This window comes from Gymnogyps californianus, chromosome 16, assembly GCF_018139145.2.
Source record: "Gymnogyps californianus isolate 813 chromosome 16, ASM1813914v2, whole genome shotgun sequence".
Lineage (NCBI taxonomy): Eukaryota > Metazoa > Chordata > Aves > Accipitriformes > Cathartidae > Gymnogyps > Gymnogyps californianus.
Genome location: NC_059486.1, coordinates 10,346,379 through 10,373,511, shown reverse-complemented (window position 1 = coordinate 10,373,511; position 27,133 = coordinate 10,346,379). Strand labels below are relative to the sequence as shown.

Below are 27,133 nucleotides of genomic sequence, written 5' to 3'. Positions count from 1 at the left end.
TCTTAAGCAAATGACAAACACCTTCATATTGCTTATGTGGCACTTAAGGTCTATGCATGTATAGGCTTTTTCTGCCTGATCACATAGATCGGAACTTGAAATTACAGATTGATTTTATGGATCTGCTACTCCAGGTGGGAATTCCTTATGCAGAGTACCAGAATCTAAACCATTAAAACTGACATCTAAAAGAGCTGGGTTAGATTAAGACTAATATGCCAAGTTAGCAGTATTACATACAAGTAAAACCAATTTGTTTCCACTGTTGTGTTTAAAAAATGCTATTTAAAGTAACATAAGGTCTGTTGATGGAAGGTCCCACCTGCAAAAAGCAGAAACAAAACCTGATTTTAAAATAATCTTCCAGTGTGCTCTGTTTTTGTAATGGTCAAAACTTGGCTGCTTTAGTGACCAGCTGTTGCTCTATATTACTTTTGACGAGCAGCGAGCTGTTTCTATTAATCTTTTATTCTTTTTATTCTCAGTACAAGTAAATATGAAGTTTGCACAGTCTTCATTTTGTCAATACAGCAGCTACTTAAATTTATATTCAGTTTAAATGGGATCCCTTGAACATCTGTTAAGTTTATAAATAACAATAATGTCTGGTTTTACGTAGGCTATTATTACCTGAGGATCTAAAAGCACTTTGTAAAACTAAGTTCATACTCTTTTGCTATTTAACATTCAGGTAGGTCCTGAATGAGTAAGATAATGTGCAGGGGAGAAAATGGTAGGGAATGGTTTAGAAGGAAAACGAAATGGAGACAGTGGAGAGCAGCAAAAGGTATAACTTGAAACAGAAGACAACGGAAACCAAGCATTAAAATAATCCTCTCAGAGTAAGTATAGAGCTAAAAGTCTGCTGAAAGGACATAGGCTTGATGGCAATAAAACACTCACTCAGCATAACAGCGTGTCTTATTCTCACAGTTTTTCCTTTTTCATCCATTCCAGATTTTCAGACAATCCAACTGAGTCACTTCAGATAACGTGTAAAAGCCTCTTTACACCTTATCAAGGCCAGCATCACCTCCAGTCTTTTAAAATACTATGAAATACTAGTTACATTTCCTATTTTTAGTTGGATGTAGGTAGAGCCTGTGTTCTCCAGAGACCTGTCCCAGTGTCCACCTACATTTATAATGTGCCTTGTCCACACACAGACATCTTGCTTATTTAGTTAAGCAGATATAGCTAAGCTTGTGAAATGCTCGCGTAGACTTAAACTGCAGTTTAATAGGTGCATATTTTCATTTCTCTTAAACCTACTCAAAACTTACTTTAGTTAAATTGAAACAGTAGCACACAGAAAGCAAGACCTGTTTTATGCCACAGGCTTTCTGAAGTGAAACATTTCACAGAATCCATGGATATTTCAGCCCTATCTCCTCTGTAAGAGCAGTGATTGTAGGGCACAATACTGTGAAGATCTTAAAGTTGAAAAGCATGATGTACATGCTGTCTGCTACACTTTTATTTTGATTGTTTTAGTCTCTTGGGATCAGGGGTGTTGTGATTCATCCTTTTTGTGTCCTTACCTTCTGCATGCTCTGTTCTCACTAGCTTTGACATCAGTTTTAATACCTTTAATTGCTGCTTTAATTGGACTGCTAAATGGTACTTTACAAAAAGAGGGAAGCAGTATTTACACTGGAAGGTGTAAATTTCTTAATCTTCTGCTTCTGCCAAAGATGAGTGTATCTAGTGCTAAAGAGTTTATAAGTGCCCTTGCTTGAAAGGACAAGTGGTACCAGTTTGCTTGAGGAAATACAGTGCAATAGGGAATGGCATCACAGAAACAGGCCATGAGCTGTCATCACCTTCTTGCATGACTGCCTTCAGACTCTCCGTCCTTTTCCTATCTCTGTTTCTAGGGATATTTAGTTTTTGATTCCAGGTATAGCATACAGTATTCCCCTGCTAATTTCAGATGTATTACTTAATCATTTACAATTTATACTACAGCAATTTTCCTTTTGTAGAGTAGGAGTAATTTTTAACCACAAAACTCTATTTCCACGAATAGGACTTTGATCTTTCTAATACATCCAAGAACGTTTTTATGCTGGGTTTTTTTGTTTGTTTTTTTTTTAAAAGCTGGTCCTTGGTACCTAACATCAGTAGTGCTAAAACAGTAGTCCTAAATGATCATGGCATATTCCAGGAAAGCAATTATTCCTGAAACCAGAATATCTTTCTTCTAAAGAAAGCAAATATCTTCTCACACAGCATTTTCTTCCTATACTGCCAAGTCCCTAAGATATCTTTGCTATCCACATGCCAGTCTAATGACTTCCCTTAGACTTTCAGCAATAGATGGATTTGTTTCTTCAGAGAGGTTTGCTGTCTTAGTTAGTTACTCTTTGCTGTAGCCTAGAAAGCACCATTTTTTTTAAACAGAATCCCAAACAGCAGTGTGCTTTTAAAAATAATTCACCATCTTTAGGCTACTAAAGCCTTCCAAAGACCTGAGCATGTTTGTGGGAGAAAGTGAAGCATTATTTAGACATAGGAAAATGAAAATTGAAGTATAGTGTGTTAGGCAGCACTGTGTTTCTCCAGCACAACTGGAAAATCTAATGTGTCTACTGTTTGCAGTTCTGCATCAGTGTTTTGAGCTGTTTCTCACTCAGTACTCCTGCATGGCATTGCTTAAAACACTTCCAAATAGAGATATGAAATGAGCTACTCTTGTTTATGATATATGTATCTGCAGAAATTCAAGACTGTGTATCAAAGCGGCATATAGATTGCAGGGAAGGACATTTTCAGAGGATTCTGTATAATGCAGTAAGATTGCCACTTAAATTGAAAACACTAGTATAAGTTGAATTTAGAAAATGTATGCAAATTTACCTATCTGTTTTAAGACTGTCCTTGGTAAACAAATGACTATTATTTTCTGAGAGGCCTTTCTGAGAGTCTGCTTTACTTTCTCAACAACTATAACATGATAGGCTTTGCTACTGGCTGGACTGATTTTTCTATTTCCACAGACTCACGAGTAGTCAACTGTAAGAGTAACAGTAATGAGATATGCCTTTTTACAGGTATTCTACCAAAAGTAATGTGCATCATATAATACAGCAAGGGACACCTGCTTGTTTTTGATATGTAAAGTCTCAGCTTTTCAATGCCTTTTTCAAGGCAATTCTGTCATTTAAGAGTATCTGCGAAGTAATAATGAAGGCACAAATACAGAATGAGCTTTGCTATAGATTTTATGTAAAAATCGGCAACTAGGTATTATACAAAATTATATACAGACCAGCTTCCTGCTACTTCACTATGTTTTATTTTTCTGCTGTTTTGTGATTCATATTGTTTGGCTACTCAAAAATTGGAAAGTATCCATTTGACAGAACTAGCTTGTAAGTCAGCTTTATGTTGCATTTTTATTTCTGTGGACTAATCTTCTGGTAGAAATCAAAAGGCATTAAAATGGATTTCATAGTCTTATGATAAAATTAACTCGAAAGGTTTTTACAGTTTTTGTCAATAAGCAAATCTGATTTATTTATATGTCACCGAACATTGTGAAATACTAAAACACTTACAAATCTCGCTTACGTGAATTAAAACCAAAGTTAGTGCTTTTTAGTACGTGTAGTCACAGTGGATTTGCATTAGAATGTCCTTGCACTAGCACAGAACCAGCTGAGTACAAGTAAGAAGGTATGGGAAAGCTTCGATTTTCATTACACTATCAAGTCCCAACATTTTAATTTTCATTAGTGTACAAAATCCGGAACGATCAACAAAAAGAATAAAATGCCAGCACAGGGCAGCTAAGCTAATGCAACAAAGGGAACTAATGATTAACATCTGAAGATTACTGTGGCAGCAAACTGGTTCCTACTGGTAATGGTTCCTCAGCACACAGACTCCACCTGCCTGGATACCTTACTGTGACTTGTCCAGGTGAGGAAGGGAAATGTTGAAGAAAAAAAAAAAGAAAAAGTCTTCCCATTTACAAGGACTGCATGCAAGCAACCCCTCTGAAATTCTGTAGGTGTCACAGAAGGGATGTTACAACTATAGAGCAGAATGACCATCATCAGTATGCTACAAGATGAAAAACTTGAGATATAGCTGGGACTTGTTCCAAGAGCGTGTTTAAAATGTGCCTTAACTGAAAGCAAACCCAACAAGGTTATCTTGTGGTAAGATCATTGGCAGTCACATCTGTTCAATTACTGTATGCTGAGGGAAACCACTTGTGGTGAGACATCCTCGAAAAGCAATTAGTGGGGAAAGGAGAATGTGCTGTGTGAATACGTGAGGAGTGGGGAAGAAGAAAGGATTAGGTTTTCCTGGTTTTGTAAGGTAGGCTGATAGGACACTTAGAGAAAAAAGTAAAGATCAATTTGAAGAGCAACTTAATAAAAAGCTAGGTCTTAAGCCCAGACTGCATTGCCTGTAGCCCACAGTGGGCCATAAGCACTGAGGTGAGTGTGAACAGGACTCAAGAGGATGTTTTTACTTCTTGCTGCATTGCCTTAGTCATGGCATTCCTCTCTTTTGGGGCAGTATTTGTTTCGCTTCAAAACATGTTATAGCTTAAATTGAAACAGATAGTCCACTTTACGCCAGGTAAGCTCACTTTCTAGATGGTATTTTTGCTGTTGCTTAAACTTTCATATTAGCTGCTATTTCCAGAATCTTGATAGCACATAGTGAATAAAGGACTATCAAGGAGTATTCGAATTGTCTGTAAACACACTACAGAGAAGACTTTCAGTTCTTTGCCTTAATCACTAGATGTGTCCTTGTCAAATATGACTTCATATACAGCTGGTACATCAGACTATGGGAAACTGAGAATTCAAACAGGTGGGCAAACTATGCTCTATGCCCACCATAGCGCAATTAGGACTCAAGATCCAATGATAGCTTGCTATAATTTTTTGAAATGTCTATATTAGTATTACTGATGGAAAAGCATATGAGACTTCTACAGGATTTCTAACCAGGACAGATAGATGCTGGAATACAATGTGATTTAATTTGTTTGTTATCCTATTTTTGATATGAAGAACAGCAAAGTAGGAGAGCCACATGGTGAAGTGTAACTAACAAGCAGGTTCAACATGGCACCTTATTTTAAAATTTCTATGTTTTGCTCAAGCTTAACTGGTCCACTGACTTTCTACCAGTTCTTTGTAGAAAATGAGGCATGAACTACGCTGGTTTTTCTACCGTCACAGAACAGGGAGCAGGGTACAGGACAATGCCTGTACCCCCACTTCTGTGACTCTCCTATATTTACTATAGACTCAGCAACAGGATATCGGCCTTTCAGTTTTGAATTCTTAAATATTTTGTAGACTTTAGTAGGAGTATTGCTCCTACTATTACAAATAAATAATCAGTTTGGATTTCCACATCACGTTTGGCAATATTTTTTGGTTTTTTTGTTAAAAGGTAAGAGGTTTTGTTACTTTGAAGCTATCTGAAAATGCTGTAGAAAAATGAAATTCTCTAGTGCTTTGTTTCTAAGACTGTTTTACTCCAGTGATTTAGCATTTTGCATGCAAATGTATACAGAAATAAAAAAAAAATCAGAAAACCAATGTGACTGCATCACGAAGAAATAATGTATTAAATTTTGTTCTTAATTTAGGTGCCTTGCAAGATCTTGGCCATTCTCCTTCATTTTTTCTTCCTGAGTGCTTTTGCATGGATGCTGGTGGAAGGATTTCATCTTTACAGTATGGTGATCAAAGTATTTGGGTCAGAAGAGAGCAAGCACTTATATTATTATGGAATTGGATGGGGTAAGCATTTAGTAGCTGCTTGCTTTAAGTCTCCTCACTGTAGGACAAGATTATATTCAGAAGCATATGTAAAATTGTCATCTTATGATCATAGTTTACCTTACTGAGAGTAGGTCTGTTGGATAAGAAAATGCATGATTTTTCTGACTGTAATCAGACTTTAAAATGTGTAGTCTCTAAACCTGATTCCACTGCAGTGAATTCCATGACCTCACTAGGCCAGATCAGATCCTTAATTACCAAATCAATAGCAGGACTGTAGGGGGGAGGTCTCACTCCACTTGTATGTTCTTTTTTTGGTTCTAACTGACAACACTGGCTTATTCTATCTGTATTCTGCAATGCATACATAAAAAATTGGTGCAGTATTACAGGAGTATCACAAGACTTCATTAGTTGATGTTTTGTGCCTTGAAATCTTTAGATGAAAGAGGCTGCATGGAACCCCAATATCATTATTAAGAATAAAAAAGTAGTCCTATGACACAGGAATCTCACAGATAACAATTCACAGCTTTTTAAATGCAGTAACAAAAGCATAATCTGTGTGCATATGGAGGAGTCGAAATGGAATATTTTGTTCCAGACTCTTCACAGCAGATGAAAGCTAGCTTGCTTTCGCTGTCCTGGAAGTACAGCAATGATGCTTGACAAACCTCCACATTTAGGAGAAGAAAACCTCATACATACAGTCAAAAGGAGAGATGTAAAAAGATAGCAAAGGAATATCTATGTAATTACAGGTAATTTCAAAATATGTTAAAACATGCATTATCTTTCCCCCCACAAATTTGTTTGAAAGCTGAATGAAAACCAACTATACCAATAATACAGACCTACTGCAGTCATAATTGGACTATTTAATACCTATTGGCACCATGCAGATCTGGGTGATAGTAATGCTGTTTGCTTATATATATATTTCAACAGCTGCCTACTTATCCTTTTTTTAATATGGCCTTTTTATTCTGTACATCATTCCTCTTCCATTTTAAAATCTCCTCCTTAACAGTTCTGTCTAAGAGCCATTTGATACAGTTCTCTGGTGAACACGGTATCTGCTAGATTGAGGGGACAAACTGTAGTTTGATTAGTTACAAGTTTTTTTCTTTGCCCTCATTGTTTCTCTGTGACAGGTTCAAGAGTATCAAATACATGTGTCCTTATCCTGGTTGCTTTAAGACAGTTTTTTTTCTCTTAAGGGATGGCCAGTTTGCATGCCAACAATATGCACCTTAAAGCTTCGGTTGCTGAAAACATTCGAAAGCTGTTTTGCTGAGTTTTTAGTAGAGTTGTGTGAAATATTTCCGCCCCCCCCCCCCCCCTTTTTTTTTCCAAAACCACAACTCAAAACTGGCTAAGTGGAGTAATTAATCTTTTTCATGCACATAGACCCAAAAGTAAGAGAACCTAGACAGGCTGAGAGTTGAAGACACTGGAGATTTGTAGATTCTTTGACATTCAGTGCTAAATGTAGAGAAACCTGCTGATGTTAGGGAGGTTTCTTGTGGGTTTATTTAATCCAGAGCTCATGGAATACAAATCCAAGCAGATCAAACCAAAGAAAATGTTCTCATAAGCCCCTGAGAACTCTTTCTCCTTCAGAAATATTATGTAAAAAGCCACAGCATTTAATAAAATAATTAAGAACTGGCATTTAATTCACTAGGGTATTTGCTTATAGCAGATGCTTTGATTAATTCAATTTACAATCAATCATTAATTACCTCATGAAAATAAATTAATGATTTATATGTGCCGCAATGCACCTTTACCCTTTTTTATGGCATTTTGTGTAAGGTTTATTTATTGTAAAATGGCAGTGATCTACAAAGTGATTTAGAAGACACAAGGATAAACATGGCATCTGACTGTGATATGACTAGTACTAAATGTTGCATTTTGCCTCATTTTATTGCAATACGATTGCTACCACTCAGTAGTAATTAGCACAATGAGTACATAGCCTATTGGTACATAATCCAATGGGATGTTAAATGTGGTTACTAAAAAGTCTCTTCAGTGGTATTTTGAGTAATGTTTTGGAGGATAATGCCTCAGGCCCAACAGTAGGTTTTTGCCATCAAAACAGATGTACGGAGCAAAATACAGGAGGCACCAGCAGTAGAAGTTTCTGTATCAGTTCTTCTAGCAATGGTTTTCTTGGCAAGGATTGTGTAAGAAACCCGGTGGCAAGCTCTGTTTCTTAAATGTAGCAAAGGTACATTTGTTGTACTCTGTTGGAGGCAGATAGTGGAAGACATCATCCATATAACAGTAATACATCTCTCTGTGTAAACCTTTCAAAAGCCCTTTTTGACAGATATTTTAATTTTGGAAAGCACGTTCCAATTATTATTCCTGCAATGACTTCGAAAAAAATATGTTTTCTGAAATCCAGTAAATCTACCATGCTGCTGGGAAAGTAGTTTGTATTGCTTTGTTTTTTCTGTATAGCTTAAAGTATTTACATTTGAATTAAATGTTGAATTTTCTTAATCATATCTGACATCACGTCATTGCTGCAAGTGTGTCTAAACATCACTGAAGTAATTTAACTAGGCAACTGCATTCCAAATTGTTTATCTCTTGATAAGTATCAGGGCAACCTTCATTCAGTCAACAGCATCACAACCCACTGTCTGGTACCTAACTCTAATCCTCATTCAGTTGGTAATAGATATTGCTGAATAATGATGATTTTAGAGAGAAAATCCACATTGCAGTGTTCACTACTTAAATGCTTAAAAGGACACCCAAGTTTGTTGGTTCCCAACTTTCTCTTTTGTTAGCATATTGACACTGGATATCAATAGAAGTGTTCAGTTAGGGCTCAAGCATCAGTACTGCCTTCAGCAGCAGTGTGCGCTCATGTTCTACGGGGTAGAGTTTGGGTTGTTCCTTTATGAACTTGATGAAAGCACCATAGAGAGAAGTTATATATATTCCATAAAATTCCTGCATCTAAATAGAAGTCTTGCAAGGCTGGGGAAAGAGGCTAAAAAGGTTTTGTCCTAAAATTATTTTGTTTGGCTCTTAAAATGAGGGTAAGTTTGCGTTGAATGCAGCTGTCAAAAGGAAGTTGAGCATTCTTGTGCTATCCTGAGACCATAATAGATATACATTTTCCAGTATCTAATAAAAATGGCTGCTTTTTTACACTTTGGCTTACTAATTATTATACTGATGAAAGATGGTTGAAAGAAATTGAAAACAAGGATGTCTCATCTCATGTTAGTCAGAACAGATAGTTCATTTCTTCGTTCTTTGCTTTTAATTGAAGTGTGAATGTATTTGACTTTTGCAAACTCATAGTTCCTGGAATAATGACAAACCCCAGTCCTGAATTTAAAAACTCAGACCCATCGTTCTTATTTAAGCAGAAAAACTGGGCTAGGTACATGTGTAAAAGTTTGCAAAGTCTACATTAATGACAAATTGAAAGTTGAGGCAATGAGAGAAGATAGGGACAAGGAACTCTACACTGAGTATCACTGATCTCCTAACATCTATTGAGATTTCTGAGAGATATTACTCCAGTAAAATGAATTCAACAGTAATCAGAGAGACAGGATACCAAATGTGCAGAGTTGATTAAAGTTCCTGTGTATTATCTTTAGTCCCAAGGGTGCTAAAATTACCTCAAAGACTGCAGTTGTCAGGAATTCAAAAGAAGAGCAATTTGAGGAAGGTAGTAATATCTTACCTTTAAAACTACCTTGAGACTGATTGGCGAAGAAACAATACTTTGTTGCCTTGGTGATTCAGCATAACACACACAGATTATTGTAGCAAAACTTTTCCCACCCACCCATTTGTAGGATGCTGATGATCCAGTTTGTGATACTGAAGATTTTGCTGTGGCACTTTGGCCTTAACATGTTTTCCTATTTCAGACAATTTCCTTTCCTTTAGAGACTGCCTTAGAATGAAGATTTTCTGAGCTGTCAAAAGACCTAAGTTTCTTTATTTGCTGTTGCTTGATGTAGTCCCAGATTTCTGCGTAGATACGGTGTAATGCAGCAGAAGAAAAAGAAAATAATGGAAAACTAACTTCTACAAAACAAATGGGAGAATTTACTTTTCCCCATCAAGTAAAGTAGATCTTTTTAGTATTCGAAGGAAAGATACTTTCATTTGCGTCTAATGCTTCATCTTTCTCAATAAATGACATATTTAGCCTTTTAGAATTAATGTCCTAAAATTACTTCAAATTTTCTGCTACAGAGTTTCTATAGCCCGTCTGTTTTTTTGCTATGTATAGAAGACACAGAAGCTTTCAAAATACAGCATACAGATTTACAGGCATTTTCCATTTTATTTATAATTAGTGCCTCAGAAACATAAAGCAAATGGATTAGATGTGAAGTTTAATGCTGAATAAGAGGACCTAGCTGACATTCATTTTAGGCTTTACCCTAGTGACTGTATTTGGGCTGAATTCAGGGAGAATTCTGTCTGAGCAAGGATTGTGTTATTGGGCTTCCTGTGCCAGGTATTAAGAGTTTATGCCTGCTCTGCAGGCTGTATTTTGATGCCAGGTTTGAGAGGTAGCTTTAAATTAGCTGGCTTGGGGACCCAGAAAACTCGAGCTGCAGCAGCACACGGCTCCATGTGGGTTGATTTACCCCATTTGAACGTGATGCTGTATTGCTCTAGGACTACAGAGACACAGATGACACCAGTGCCATAGATCAGCTGCCAGAAAAGTATGCTAGAACATTTTCATCTGATACTGTGCTCTGGAAAGCACGGTCTATTGCATCATAAATTTGGTGATTTGGAGTAGGGTTGGTGAGCATATTTGTAGCATCTACGAACTGAGAAAACATTCAGATACAGTAAAAAAACATAACCGTAATTCTTTCATGGATGATAACCAGTGCCAGCACAACATTAACATTACCTATTATGGGTGTAGACAAAACTTCACAGCTCTTATGTAATTATTACTGACAAAAGATTAAGCAAACACACTTACTTTTGTGTATAATATATAATCCATATGAATTCTTCAGTCCAGATCAAATCTTATGATCCTCTTAGGCTAAATATATTTTTTTTCAACCTTTATGGAATTTATCGAATGGTTGTTTCTTAAAGGGAAAATACTCCAGTTTCACTGTAACGAAACCTTGATTCTGCCTCCATTGCCATTATCCATTTAATACCTTGTTAATGCAACGGAAAGGCAAACACTGCCCTATAGGCTGCAGACCATTTTATTCTCACTGACTTAACAGCTCTTTTTATGCAGATGACTGCTCTATGTTTCATCTGCATAAGTTTTATTATCTTCCAGAGGAACTCTGTATTTAATTTTCTTCTTCACTGCCATTTAAAATGGATAAAGAGTCATGCTAAATCCTTTGAATATCCAGCATTTGACTTGGAAAAAAAAAAAGGCAGACTAGAAGTATAAAGGAGAGTTAGTTAGCCACAGGTATTTTTGCTTCTGTGACAAAGTTCCTGCCATGGGAAGACAGCTTGTATCAGAAGACAAACAGTGCCCATCAACAATGTCTACTCAGCAACCAAAGATGCGATTGGGAATGTGTAGACATACCTGTGTGACCTTTAGTCCAGGTAGCTCACATACCCATGGCAGACTGAGTTTCAGCAGATAGGCCTATGTCTGTGCTTAGTTGCTCTGTTGAATATAATTATTCTTGATTTTGTTCAAATGTGTGTAGGAATTTCCTTTCTTAAATAGACAAATGTGATAGTAAACTAAAATCTTGCCTTTGCTTAGGTCTTACACAAATATTACTTCTAAGGAGTTATTCCTGATTTGGACAAGCATGGGAGAGCAGAATCGAGTTTATGAGATATTAAACTCCATCCTGCAGACTGGATTTCAAAGTCTAAGACCTAAACAATGCCTGTAGATGCTGCTTCTTAACTACTGAGTATCTTTCTTATTTATAAATACAAGGTGCTTCTAGCCACAGTCATTACAGAACGAAAATACTTCTTCCAAAAATTATAGTTCTGTCATTACAGGAAAATTTTACAGAATCTTATGGGGATGGTATTGGTAAGATTAAGCAGAAATTGCTTAATTTGACTGCTTGTCAGAGAATTTTGTAAAGCCTCATGCAGAAAACCTGAAGAATTTAAAAAGAAAATTGAAACTTTAAGCTATCATGTATAATACTCTGTCTGGGACCTGGTTATTGAATTCCATAAGATGATAAAACCCCAAACCTTCACGTTTTATTAAATCATACAGGAACTAAGAGACAATCATTTAATATTTAAAGGGATGAGGTTTTACTATATTCAGAACTGTTGGCAAGAAAAACCTTGCTTCCTCTCCAGCTGCTGGCCTGGAAAGCTGTGCTAAAGTGGCACGACAGGATATCGCCGTGCTGAGGGCCAGAGACACGCAGCTCCCCCTGGCAGCAGGACCATAATTGTCTGCCTTTGTATAATTCCTGTGTAATCCCGTAAAGCACTCCTCCACCTCCCAGGATGCAGCACACTGGAACTGTCAAAACCCATCTGGAAACACAGTCTACTTTAAACACAGAAATCTTGTAGAGCTATTACATACTTGTGTTAAAATAAGTCTTGGTTGGACATCTGAGTGGGATCTGAATTTGCTTCTGACTCTTCATAACTGTCTCTCACTGCTGTGTGTGATGCTCTAGATAACTAAATGTCACCATTTCTGTCCTCTCGCCTGATATTGCTCCACAGGGTATCACTGCTTGAGTAGCAAGAGACAGAAATTACATAAACAAAAACCAGGCTGAAAAAGGACTATGACTCTCAATGAAATTAGCACTAATTCAGTTTAACTGTTAAACTAGTGCTTTATTGAAAAGTCATTTTGTTTGTCTGACATTAATTGATTAAAACATGTTGTATTACACAGCTGCAGGAGGATGTCAAGTTAGACTTAATTCTAAAATTACTCTGAGCTGTTCTGTTGTCCATACAAAATTTAGCTGAACTTGCAGGGTTTACTGGAAGACGTACTTTTGTTACTAATATTGCCACTGACTTTGCCTTTTTGCAGGCTGCCCACTGGTGATTTGTGTAATTTCTACAACATCGTCTCTAGACAGCTATGGAGAAAGTGGGAAGTGAGTATGAAAATGTCTTCACTCCAGGTGCAATAAGGATGAAAAATCTGATGGGGAGAATAACAAGGCTGTAGTTCTGCAAGATCCTGCTGAGGAGTAGGGGAGATAGCCTGCAAAAGCACGACTGTTGTACAGGCATATTCTTAGACCTAGAAGCCTCAGGTTTGCTTTCACTGCTGAGAAGATGCACAAAAAGCTCCTGAGATGTTTTGCCTATTTTTCCCTTTTGCTGCAGAGGTATAAGGCCTCCTACAGTGAGCTCCCTGCTTACCCCATGCACAGAGTAAAGCGCAGGCTGAAACATTTCTAGCAAGATGAGAATAATCTTTGATTAAAAATATTTAATCTTTTGAAGAAAACTGCAGTTAAACATCTGAAGATCTAGAATGGATATTGGTAAAAATTTTGAGAATTAAGTTCCTTTCTAATTTGGAAAAAGAAAAGCAAATTTATCTGAAAAAACACCATAGGATTCAATCCTACCATAATGTAAGCAAAAGATTTGGAGCAAGGGTTATTTCTTGTGTGTGGTAAACTAGCTTATATCATCACTGCTGTAAGAAAGACATGTGAAGCTGGCAGCATGTTTCCCAGCCTCTTCCTCACCATCAGCCAGGCAAGGCAGGGAGGGCTTCAATTTGTCTCTTGCTACAATGACAGCGCTCACAGCACTGAAATGACTGCCTGTGATACAGGATACAAGAACAACAAATAGCAAATAAAACCTTTCCTTTCTTCCCGTCTTTCCACCCTTAATGCTATTTGAAGGCGTGCTGGGGCAGATAGCTATCACTGACACTCTGAAAGATACAAATCAAAATGAGATCCTGCCTCAGATTCCCTGAGCGTGAGGGGAAAAGGAGCTTCTTATTGATGCTCTATCACGTCTCCTGCTTTTAAAACTCATCAGTCTTTTTGCACTGTCTTTTAGTCTCTTTTTTAATTAAGAACATTACTAATTAAATGACCATGTGTTTCATCTAATATAGTTCTGATTTTTCTCTGCAGCTGCTGGCTTTCACTAGAGAATGGAGCAATCTGGGCTTTTGTGGCACCGGCGTTGTTTGTAATTCTGGTAGGTAAAACCACGGCTGCTGCTGTTTTCTTGTTGCACGTCTGTGTCAGCCGCACAGCAGAACTAGCTGAAGGTCTGATGTCAGTCTTTGTGCTAGGCCAGTGAAACAATAGAGATGAATGGTCCAGAATTACTTCATTCCTCCTCTGATACATGGTTGTGTATTAGTTTATGCATATTAATTCTCACACTATTCATTTCACTCTTCCGAGACGAAAAGTACAACCTGAAATACTGGGACAGCCCTCTTCTGAAACAGCTCTGTTGGGGCCATTAATAACTGTGTAGAACCAAGTAATCTTGGGAGTTTCAATAATTCTCAGAAAGATCTCCCAAAAGAACAAACTCTGTGGTTTGTGTTTCATACATACCAGTAAAAGTTGAAAGGCTGATTCCATCCCACTGGTATTTGAAGCTTTCTTTTGCAAGTGCCCTCAGTAAAGATGATCATCAGCAGAGTTTGCAAGCAGTCAGCAGCTAGCAGGAATGGGTTAAAACAACGACATGAACTGTCACCCTTTGGTGAGCTCTGGGAAAGGTAACAAGCTGCCTCCACACCGGTCTTCTTACAGCAATAAGGAATTTGTGCTATTCCTCTGATTTTGAATTCGAAGTCAGGTACGGCGGTTTGTCCAGCTGATCCAGGCAGGGCTGTTAAGGCGAGTTTGCTGGGGTTCAGGTGGCTTCCGCAAACACCTCTGCCAGCTGTAATGAACATCATCTTTCCAGAGCAGGGTTCATGGCTCTGATGCTGATACGCGAATGCTCTACAGCAGTTTAATTATGCCCGCACATTAAATTACAGTGAGTTGTAGCTTCATCACTATGATTACTTAAGGAGTCAGGGGTGTTTGCAGGGATTAAGTGGGAGATTATTCATCTTCAGCCCTGTTTCCAATACTTTAATTGATCAGGTTATCTACGATTTTTGCTGCAGGTTATAATGTCAGAGTGACAGTACGAACACGGAACAGACTCACTGATTAGTGAAATCAGGTTGTCTTCAAAGCGTTACTTAGATTTTAAAGACATGAGCCCAAATCTGGACCAGGGTCTGCCTGCTGTGGTGTTTAAGGAGGGTCAGGTAAAATAAGATCCTGACTACTTGCATGGAGGAGCATCAAAAGGAGCCACTGGCTGTACCTTGTACTTTTGTAAGAAAGCTAGGATATCCATGGAAAGCACAAAGAAACTTCCCCAAATTTCATCACACAGAAAAACCCCACAAATCCTGCTCACAAGCCAAAGGAAGAGGGAGAGCTATACATATAGAAGTAGTGTTTAGCATTGCATATCTCTATAACTATTTGGCAAGCAGAAGGTGGCTCCTTGGCTGACCTTTTCCATCACAGGCAATTTTACGCTGCAGCTGAGTGGACATCCTAACATTTGTCTGGGAGACAGTGAAATCAGCACCTCTTATGGGCAGCCCAGCCCAGTCCAGCATCTTCCACCCAAGATACAGCCTCGGAAAAACTAGGCTATATAAACATATATTAAAAAAACAATGAAAATAGTTGCTATATTGATGTGACAGAAATTGTCTCATGTTAGCATTTTAATCAAATTATTAATGGCAACACTGGAAAGTCCCTGTGCAGTAAGGGCAGAATTTCTTTCACCTAAGTGAAAGCATATACGTGTAAATAAGAAATGTTGATCACTGGATTTGAGCTGGCTAAACAGCTCTGGACTTTGTTCCAACAAACTTAATTCCTTGTTGGCCTGTACCTTGGACCTTCTGTATGTGAGTTTATATTCAAAAATATGTAGATATTGATGATTGGAGAGCAATTAAAATAATCTAATATTCAAATGTCTCCTTCTCACATTAGCACTTGCTTTCTGGCCATTGTTCAGCAGCAAAGGAGGAAATGAGATGCAACCAGTAAAATCAAATCTTTCCCAGCTGCTGTCCAAAGATGGTATTAATCAAAACATGCCAGATAGTGAAACACTTACTCACCTGAGTGAACACAGCCTTCAACAATTTACATGCGTAGCTGCCTGCCAGTGAAAGTAAGGGTTTAACTGTCTGGCTCTCACTTATGATATATAATATTTGTGCAGCTCAAGTTATATTCTTGTAGGGATACAAATATTTTGAGAAAGAGTGAGCTCACAAGGTTGATCCACGTAGAGCAATTTGTTAAATAGTCTAAACCCAGCTCTGCCCAAAATAGCAGCAAGTTAGCTGACAAATTATTCTCTCTGGGCATTGAATATGCTAGCTGAAAAATGTGTTAGTGCCTATAGGGAAATAACAAGGCTAAACACTATTTTGTGTGTGCGTGTGTGCCTGTGCTCTTTAAATACCAAATTAGCCACTAGTTGCATGAACTAGTGTTCAGCTCTGAAAATACTTCTCAGAAAGCAGTTTTTGACTACTTCCATCCACAGTTTCTCTCTGCCAAGAAAAAGGATTATGCTGTGAAGAAAACAGGGGGACTGCTCTTCAACTCCCACTCCCTAGAGACTAGGCAGACACAGTCTACTTTTGTCCTGCCACAGCCTCACAGGCGATATAGACATCACGGAGCCTTAAAACAGAATGATGTGGTGGGAGTGTGACTGGGAAAAAATACTCACACATACTTTTCTAGGGAGTAATTCACAGAACCTCCCAGCCCTATATGGATTCCCATACCCAAAGTGCTCTTTCCATGAGGTTTGAGTCAAGGGATGTGATGAAGGAAATAGTTCCTTCTACGTGTAGGTCTTTTGGCTTCTACCTGCATCTTAAGGTTTAAAGATCACTCTCCTCCACCCCCTAAACCACAACACCCAAGCCTCCATAGCATCCTCTTAAGGCAGCTTCGCAAAAAAATTGTTGCAATTAATTTGAAAACCAAACTAATCTCGGCCAAAGTTGGCCTGGGACATGTCTTCAATGGAAAAAAAACTTGACCAAGCACCTGAATTTTTGGAACAAGACATTAAAACTTCTGGCAGAAGGCTTTGTTTGTTATCAACCATCTGCTGCCTTGGTGTGTTTCCATAGATATGGCAGAATTAAGGAAATTCTGCGGAAAGCATCTGTGTACACGGAGCAGTGGGTGTGCTGCAGACGGTGAACAATCCATTGCGAGGGGGAGATACTGGGCTGTAGTGGCAAGTCCTTTCTATTGTTTTCCCTGTAAGCAGTTATTTTCCTGGAGGTTTTTAACAAGTCTTTCAGATAAACAGCATTTTTAGGGAGCTAAATGATTTTCATTAGCATATTGTTAAGAGTTCTGTGCTGTGGGGACATCAGCTTTGTAACCAGTGTCTTCAGATGGGACTCTGTGGAACTTGGGTCCCAGGCTGAGATTGCCATCACTGTCTTCAGCTGGTACTCGCTTATGAATATTCAATATATAAAAAAATATTCTCTCCCTTATACCTGCTGATCATATATTATTTAGTAAGTTCTGTTGCCTCGTGCTATTTGTTTGTACCTTTATGTACCAGTGCAGAATTAGGATAATTTCCATATGTTGAACAGTATCTTACTCTGCAGGTAGGCCCACTGATTGAAAAGTGACAATTTGTGTCCCTTATTAGACATCATTCATCATGGGAAAAGGTGACAGAATTGGACCCACAGTATTTAAAGACCCTGAGACAGTAGGATTCCTCAGTCATTGAAATCAAGTACACACTTAAGTGCTGTGGTGGATTAGAGCACAAATGAACAGACCACAGCTGCTAAGCTTCTCATTTTTTCTTATTAGCACTCAGTTAAGAGCACTTTTACTATTTTAAAATTAAATTCCTTCATTATTTTAAAATTAAATTTCTTCTTACTTAACCAACAGGAAAGCATGCAACATTTTTTCAAACAAGGGGGCAGATTGTAAGAAGTTAAAAAACAAAGATTAGTATTAGGAAAGAGAAGTAGTCAGGGATCTGTTACACCTTATAGTTATTATTTATTTTCTTGTGTATTTCCTTTTCAACCTCAAAGTTTTGCTCTGATATTCAGCTCTGACTGGTGTGATGCTATATGCGTTAATATGAAGTCACGTACACAGAAGTCTAAAATAACTCAATTTAGTCTATTCCATCTGTCGTCACTCTGGGATAGCTAAAAGTGGAATCAGGCTTTCCAAAATCATTCTCCCAAATTTTAACATCGATTGAATTTAATCGACTAGCTGTGTTTGGAAATGCATAATACCCAGTAATGATTTCTGGTGTGCCCTAGCAATGGGCTGCAACTGCAACAACTTGCAGCGTTGGTGTCCTACCAATGATATCATGATAAGGATCAAATTAACTCGCACCATGAGAGAGTATGTTAAACCTCAGATTGGAAGAGTCAGTTATAACTCCCTGTACCATTGCCCGAAACTGAAGTGGAGCCTAAAATAGTTTGTGGTTTTAGAGGAAAGCTGGTCAATGGATTTAATTAAGGCAATATGTTTTATCCTTTTTTTTTTTTTTAGTTCCTCTGTGCTGCCAAACCTTTTCTTGGCTAAGATGCAACACACCACATCAGAGGGTTTTACACATGGGATTTCTGCACTGTACTAAAGAAGAAACAAAAATCTCATGAGATGGAGGAAATCTAGGTGAAACCCCTGCAAAAAAACCTAAGTGAGGGAAAGAATTTGTCTCATTGTATCTAGTCTGACAAAATTTTGATGAGAAAAGATTTTGAAAGAGGTCCTTTTTATTCATTTAACCGTCTTCCTGATCTGACAATTTTTAGTCAGATGAAGTTGTCACTAGAATGAGCCAGAGCTCCCTCATGTCATTGGGATCTTTCCATGGGCTCTGATGGGCTTTGGATAAAGCCTACAATAATGGGAACTGGCAGCTCCTGCTGCTTTTGCAGAGACTTCCGAGTGCCTGGGGTTGGACAAGCTGCCTTGAAAGGAGTCCTGTGAGTTAGGAAACAAGTGCTGATGTTATTAGCTACATTTTTTTTTAAAAGTAGAGTGTGGCCAGTACCTGCAAGCAAAAATATTCTAAGTTCCTGTGTAATTTTAAGGCAAAATAACTGCAACTGTCAGGTAATCTGGCCTTTCAGAAAAGTAAGAAATAGGAACTATATACAATTCCCTTATCTAAATGTTTATTCTCCTAGTTTGAACATTCTGATATAGGTTAAAGCATAATGAGTGTTTCATCGACTAAGCATTCTCCTATTCAAATCATTGGCAAAGTATTCACGTCAGATGCCAAAAAAATCACTGGAGGAACAATTCAGTGGCTGTATTTTGGTTTCCCATTATAAGGGCAGTGGAAATACCTCCATGCTTTACCTACTGAAACACTAACAAAGGAAGACATTTGTAGCTAATCTGTTTATTTAGGCTGGATGAGATTACTCTAATTTCTCAAAATACCTAAGCAAAAATTTTCAAGTGGTTCAGGAAATTTAAATATAGAACTTCGGGACTTGAGTGTAACGGTTCGTTGCTAATTTTACAAGTACCTTGGTTTTTATCAGCAGTCAGATCACAATGTTTCCTTCTCACCTTTTAAACATATTACTAATGCACCCTGGAAAGGATATTGTCACACTGACTGCACAAGAGGAGAAGCTCAAGGCCTTTTTAAATTTCCACTTTAGACCACCTAAAATACCTAAGAAATTAATTTCCAATTTAATTTCTTTTATATAAAGAAATTAAAATTCAGCTAGAAATGCTGAACAGTTTGTACTTTAGAAAACCATCTAATTTGTCTCCTTTGAGACTATCTTGCTTGTGCTGTTTTCATGACCAGATCTTAGGGTTCATGTCCAGCTTGAGTGAGAGTTTGCAAGATTCTGAGTATTCATTTGTTGGTGCTTGTCATTCATAAATTTAATTGACTTTTGTAAAATATAGGAAATTCAGAATTTGAAGAATGTGGTTTCATCTTTTTTTTATTCTACTTCATTGGATTTGGGGGGGAAGTATTTTAATATACATTATTCAGGCATAATCTGTATATTTTTAAAAATGCTATGCAGAAAGCAAAATCTAGGAGTGTCTAAAAAGAATTAGGAATGGAAGAAAGCATTAGGGTTAAGCGCTTGTGAGGCTGGCAGGAGCGTGCTGTTGTCTGCAGTCATTAGAAAAAGGGATCATGGAGCAACGGTGCCAGGATGAACTTGAACTGTCAGTGAGACATCCACAAGGAAGTGTCAAAAGGGGAGACTGATATTTTGGATAAAAGACTAAAAAAGGCTGCTGAAAGATAATGTGGCAGGAAAGAATTTAAGGGTACAGAGTGACATTTTCTGTGTAATTCCCCTGAAAAGCTGGAGTAATGATGATGATCGTTTGGTGGACATGCAGCAGAAAATTGAGAGTTTGGAGGAGAAGGCAGAAAGAGAAGAGCAAGTGTAACTTGTTCACGTTCATCGTTTGCTGCTTCAATCAACATGCATATTTAGTATATAAAACAGTTTCTCAAAAACGCTTGTTACCACCTTAAAGAATTTATAAAAGATATTTACAAAATATGATTTGGTGGGAATAGGGAAAATGATCCCAAGACCATTGAATTTCACCTCTTATTCATCTCTGTAAAGCTGATTGAACAACAAGTACAGTTGTAATTGAAAAGCTGTCAGGTTCCACAGGGTATTCTTTGGGTGGGCTAAAAAGCCGTGGCAGAAATGAACTATCACAGCTATGCTCCTACTTTACACCAGGTGATGTTCTGCCCTTAGAAATCTAAAATTAAAAGAGTAGTCAGAAGATTTGAAAAATACCAAGGAAATAATTATCATCAAACTTAAACATTTTTTAATTCACCCTCTCCTCCTCAGAATTAAAATATTTATTTCAAAATAGAGTATGATTATTGAGTTTTAACTGAGCAACAGCACTATTTTGGAGTCTTCTCTTTCTTTTTGTTCTGTACTTCAGGATAGTTTTGTTCTACCCTTGTTCTTAACTTGATGCTAAATATCAGCTTTGTAGCTGATGTGTAACTTTGGACACACAGGGGGAAATACGTCTTTCACCTTCACATTCTCTCCTCTCTTCTTTTTTTGTTTAAACCCAAGGTCTTTGCACAACAAAACAGTCTTTGCCACATTTCCTTTAAGTGATAAAAATTTCCTTCTTTCTTCACCTGTGACTCCAGAGCAAACTCTCTTTTGTTAGACATTTTCAGTGTTAGTCTTTTCAAGATTTCCTAATTTTCTGGTGGGAGTTCTTTTCATTTTATTGATGTTTCTGCTGGGCCTGACATCAAAAAGAGCAGGGCTTTTGAAGAGCAGAGTTCAGGCTTAACGTATTTTCCTCATTGCTGTTTTAAAATAATCTTGTGCTTAAATTGCAAGCAGACTTTAGTAAGAAAAAGGAATTGTACACTGTGAAGTCTAGCGGGAAAGGTGCTGTCTGAAGTCTGTGCACAAGCAAGCACAAAAGCAAAGAGCATGCAGGCACATGCCCCTGTTCACTGAAGTTGTTGTCTAATTTGTCATCTGGTAGTAGATTATTAGGGTATTTATTTGTACAGTAGGGATCCTGAGCATTTTAGCTGTGAAGCAGTGTATCAATCCAGCCTTATCCTAAACAGGCAAGGACTCTTCCTGAAGGAAAGAAAGCACAAACAAGAACTACTTACTGTGGGGAGAGGGAAATCCATTGACAAGGGTCAAACTATACCAGTCCAAAATTGGAAACCTCTTTTGCCAATTAAATACAACACACAAAGCTCCTGTTTTTTGTTGTATTTGTACAATGCACTCCTAGGGCAGTTTGCACCTCTGACACAGTCAGTACTTACTTTCCTGACCAAGTCTTTTTCCTTCTTCTTCCTCAGGTCAATATTGGTATTCTCATTGCTGTCACAAGAGTTATCTCAAGAATCAGTGCAGACAACTATAAGGTTCATGGAGATGCCAATGCCTTCAAGTAAGTTTTTCTCATTCAAATTGTAGTATAGCAAGTTAATAATCTCACCCTAGCAATGTTATGTCATAAAGACATGTGTCATGGACTTCTCCCAGAACACTGATGTCATTCCTCTAGTAAAAAGCAAATAATGTTAAAGGTAGCATATCATTCTCTTGAATGCAGCCAGTTAACCTATATTTTATGAAAGCTGAATGCTGCACAGGATGAAACCTGTGGTTCAGCATGAGCTAAAGTGTTTTCCTGCTTATTACAGTCTCCAGCATTTGCTGATTCATGATTTTCCATTTTATTAGCGGAGACTTTCCTCTTCTTGCTATATTCAAAGGTAAATCTCACAGAGCATCATTAATCTGTATTGGGGTATTGCAACTATTCTGCTCCTTCAGAGGATAAACCTTGTTTTTAGCCCCAGTTCAGCATAATATTTAGGCACATGCTTATCTTTAATACTCTCTTGATACTGCAAAGCACACAGACTTATGCTGGATTTATATGTGTGCTTAAATTCAAGCAGGGCTTTATATTAAGGTGCCTTGAGCCTCTTGGGATGTTGGCCTCTCTGAGAGTGTATCATCTTTAAAATACTGCGCTAGCAAGGCTAGAGGGGAAATGTAAGGTAGACACATCGCTACATCTGAATACACAAGGACAAATTCTGATTTCTAAAATCTGTAGTATTACATATGGGTAGCCAAGAAGATAATTTAATATGTTGAGTTTATAGTAAGATGCTGAATACTCCATTTTGTATTTTGTATCTCCTAAAGATGCTTTAGTCCAAATATAAAAAGGACGCTGTATGTAACTCAAGGAATATGTAACTTAGGTAGAAGAAAAATGTGATGATGGTTTGTGTTTAATGTATCTGAGTCACAGGCTATTGTATGATAAGGATTTGGTGCCACTGCTCTGAAATGGTATCATAAAGAATAATTTTTATGCTTGGATTACTTATGTAATTTTAAAAATGCCATTAAGTTTTAAATATTGGTGACAGTTACCTAATTGAAGTTAGTTTAGTTACTGTATACTTATCCAATAGGAAAAGAAGACCAGTAAATAAGTCTACACAAAAATCTATAAGATAATTACATTGTAGTGAAATGAAAAGACTGGGAATTAAAATGACTGTTTCAGGTTTGGCTGAGTCCCTGTGACCTTCGGAAATAGGAAGGAAATATAGAACATTAGGAAGCAAATAACTGTATATTGTCAATGCCAATTTGTATACACTATTAGAATTATGAAGACAAAGGAACAACCTCCATAAGAAGAAGAGGAGCTACACAGATTGTTCTATGTACTTAGATATTTCCTTACTTGTATTACAAAGAATTGATTCAATACACACTATACCCTGCACACTAATATATATTAGTTTTTTAAAAGAAAACTATGTGTGTGTACATAAGTAAAACAATTTAGGAATGGTTGGTCTAGGAATAAGATGAAATCCATTTAATCAGGAGTATATGTTCTTAGTTCAAATATTATCAGCTGTAGATTTGGAATGGTGGAGCTCTGTGCTGAAAATGCGACTTCTCCAGACACCTGGCTAAGAGATGCTCCTTGTGCTAAGTAATTTTTAAAATACAGTTTTAGGATTTGACCTAACAAAAATGATGGTGGTGGAGAAAGATTATAATCAATGGGAAGATATATCTGGAAGCATTCAATCGTTAAATTATTGGTTAAGCAGAAATATGCTCTGATAGAACTAAATTAATTCAATAAAATATGATTGAAGGTAAACAGAACATACAGAATAGATCTTTTTCTGTAGACATCATTACAGAAATGGGTCCTCAGAAGAAATTTGAAATGAGAAGGACATAAATAGCTGTCCAAATCAGATCTTAGATAGTATTTATACCCTGATTCAACGTAGCAGTGAGGCATGATGAATTAGTTTCATGTACAGAGGATGTCATGGAGAAAGTAACTGGTCTGTTGGAAAAAAGAGAAATGTAAGGCCTTTGTAACACTGGATTTCATTTTCTTATCATCAGTATTCTTTATAGACGTGGGAAGTTTACATGTCTAGTGTGAAATCATTCTGTCCATTGTACCATTTTCCAAAAAAGAAAAGAACAAAACAAAAGAGGGTTCTGTTCTGACAGCTGCACGGGAAATGTTTTTCATAGTGAAAAAAACCATGCCTCCAACCACTAAAGGATCTTAGATGTTTATTAGAGGTTGTTAACATGTGAGAGTGGATAAGCACAGCAAAACGAATCAGTGACAGAGAGCACAGAGAAATCAGAAAAACGCAATAAGCTCTGTAGTTTCTGTCAAGTCACTGTCAGCACGGACTACAAGGTGGTTTTTGAATCAACAAGTTCGATCGGCTTAGGGAGGAATCACTGAAGACTGTAAAATGCTTTGTGTAATATGAGCCTTAAATAAAGGGCCTGTCAGGCATCCATCTGAATAGTGCAGTTCATTTGATATTAGCTATGGGGGAAACTGCAATATGTTAGAAAGAATTTATCAAGCGCTTCTTAGAAACACAGCTGAATTAAAATGGCACGTGATTTTGGGGAGACAAGAAAGTGCTTTGTCACCATGTTGTAGTTGTTCACTGCAGTGAAGTGGTACCTAAGGCACAAGTCATTTTTTTAGGGCTGTGTTTCAGAAAGGGGGCTGTTTTCTTGGTTTCAGAAAGCTAAAGACAGACAATGAGAACTGCAGTGTAAGGAGCTGTGGAGGGGAAGCCTGCTCAATTCAATAAACTTGAGAGGGAAAAAAAGAGGGATTTCAGTGCTGTCTTTTCAAGCTGGAATGAAATTTAAGTGGAAAGCACAATGAGAAACAGTAATTTGCTGTCTGCAACCATTTGGATGATAGCACTTAAACAGCAGGTTTTCAAGGTTTGCAAGTGATAATGAACTGAAAGGCATAGCAAAACTGGCTGAAGAATGATGAAAATGCCTGTGGCAGAAGTGGAGGTGCCAACGCCAGCTTGCCTTTCCTTGGTAACTCAGGCCAATATTTATATCTGCCTTTAAGCACCTGACTAAGAGGCCTCACGCTTGCAGCTGTTGTTGAGCTCAAATAGGAACAGTGGTTGTAGTCTGAAAATCCCAGCCTACAGGTTTTACAGAACAGGCTCGTCATCAGGCTCGCCTCTTGCCAGGCTTTGCTGCTAAAGGAAAAGTTTAATCGCGCTGACAAGGACTGGCTTCCATTTCTGCTGGCAGCCTGGATGGGAGAGCACCTGACCTGCATTCATCTCCCCTAACTCTAGAGCTCAGTAAAGCTGACACCACCTCCACCTGGACTCCTGATCGATGCAGAAATGGCTGCTTCTACCACAGAATTCAAATCATCTGTTAAGTGTTCATCTCACTTGCCTTAAAAGTTCTCATTTCTCCCCAGTGACTGAGGGAAGCCTGGACTGGCCAGTTTGTACTCAGATACCGTCTCTGTGCACGTCTCAAGCCAGGTGTGATAACTCACACCTCCGAGGCCGGCAACCCGTAACTGAGCAGAGATTACCTTAGGAAATTGTCAGAACAAAGACACAGTTATGAGCCATGATGATATCAGTTAGAAAGGATATTTATTGTTAGAGAAGTGCTAGTACGGGAGCACATTTAGCTTCCCTAAAGATTAAGTTACTTGGCAACGCAAGTGGATATTACCAACAAGGCTTGTTTCTCTTGGCAACAGACAGCGATAAACTGATGTAATTATTTAGAGTAATTGTTCCTGACTTTCCATATGGCAACAGATCCTCTCAAATGCTGATTCAAATGTGACCACAGAATATGCATCAGGGTGAGCCAGTGCTCTGCTCTGAAGGTAGCGTCCATCGAACTTCATGTTTAAAAGCCAAAATAGAAAAGGAAGTTGTGAACAAAATTCCTTTTTTATCATAAAATTAATTTATTATTCATCTTCCCCATTCGCATTTCACCCAGAATAAAGTGCAGTACGTTATTGACTGATTGACCTCTTCGGGTTCAGATGTTGCTTGTCACAATGGAGATATCAGACAGCATCTTGCTGAACTTTTTATTCTAGTTTCAGAGATACTGGTGTGGACATGTCTTTTTGTCTGTTTGTTTAAAGTAAACAATAATAGCACTCCCAAAATATATGATAAATTGAAGAAGCAGCATAAAAGAGTAAGTTTATGTGATACATAAACTGCAAAATGCCGAATAATTTAAGGCAAAATGAATATAATTAATTAATTAGTATATGATCAGAGATGCTAATCAATGCATAATAGACTCCCGTGGCAGTCTGAACAGTAAGTATTGGTTGTTGTAGGAATTTTTGTATGTGTGTGAAAATGGTCGCTTTTTTAGTGTCTGAAACTTTAATTCTGCAAGAGCAGTTTACTGGTAAGAGCTGAGCAAAGAATTATTATCAGCTCCTATTTATTACTTGAATTTACTTAAGAACATGCTTTTTGTATTGTTTTTTGAAGCATATTGAACACATGTATAGAATATGAGCTGTTTCACTTAGTTGTGATTGATTATATTTGAACCTTTTATTAGATGATTAGCTGTTGACTCTCAGCAAAATAATTTTGTGTAATAATTCAGATGCTGCTTTCTGAGAATGTTTTGCATCCAGGGAACAGATTTTCCACCAAAAAGCTGATTTGATTTTTCTAGTTTATAGAATGCTGAATCAAATACCTTGAAACATTTAAATGCAGACATACAACATTTTTTTATATTATCCATTCTTCTTAACCGGACCCTCTTTTAGGAAAATAATTAATCATATGTTTGAGTTTAAGCATATGAGTAGTCTCTCTAACCTTAATGCAATTAAAGCAGATTAGTTTAATGGAATTGCTCACGTGCTTGAAAAGGCACATGATTACATTTCCGAGTTATGGACCGTTTGAACTCTTTTTCTTACTTATTTCTGCTGCATGTAAAGTCTTAATTCCACTCAGTGCATTCATTAACTCTTATTAGGTCCTAAATAGCTTTTTTCTTGCTGCTCTACCCCTTCAAAGTCTCATGGCTGTGTTTACTTGGGAAGTTACTTCTCTGTTACAGTGAGAAAAGGTATCTAATGTGACAGTTTTAGAAATGTGCACATTTCATTGCCCATGGGGAGAAGTTTTCCCTGATTAAGTCTATCACAGGTAGTCATTTGATTACATGAGTTACCTGGTTCCTGAATTACAAGGGTTAAAGTATAATACAGTTTTCGAAGATCTTAGTTTTGCACTAAGACTAATATTAATCGTAGCAGAGGAAGAAATGCAAAGCACGTCTCTGTTGCAGGAATAGCAGTTTTAGTCTAGAAACAAAGATACCGTGCTTAGCCATACCACTGTGCTTTCCCAGCTAGTTCACTTTTGCATTG

The 27,133-nt window shown here is 37.6% G+C and overlaps 1 protein-coding gene across 1 annotated transcript in view; it reads left to right on the top strand.

Annotated features, from left to right (window-relative positions):
* ADGRD1 (adhesion G protein-coupled receptor D1) overlaps positions 1 to 27,133 on the top strand; it is a 154,581-nt gene that overhangs the window by 105,977 nt on the left and 21,471 nt on the right. Inside the window, 4 exon segments of the mRNA XM_050906507.1 lie at positions 5,627 to 5,780; positions 12,805 to 12,871; positions 13,880 to 13,946; positions 21,699 to 21,790. Coding sequence (XP_050762464.1) covers positions 5,627 to 5,780; positions 12,805 to 12,871; positions 13,880 to 13,946; positions 21,699 to 21,790 — 380 coding nt within the window.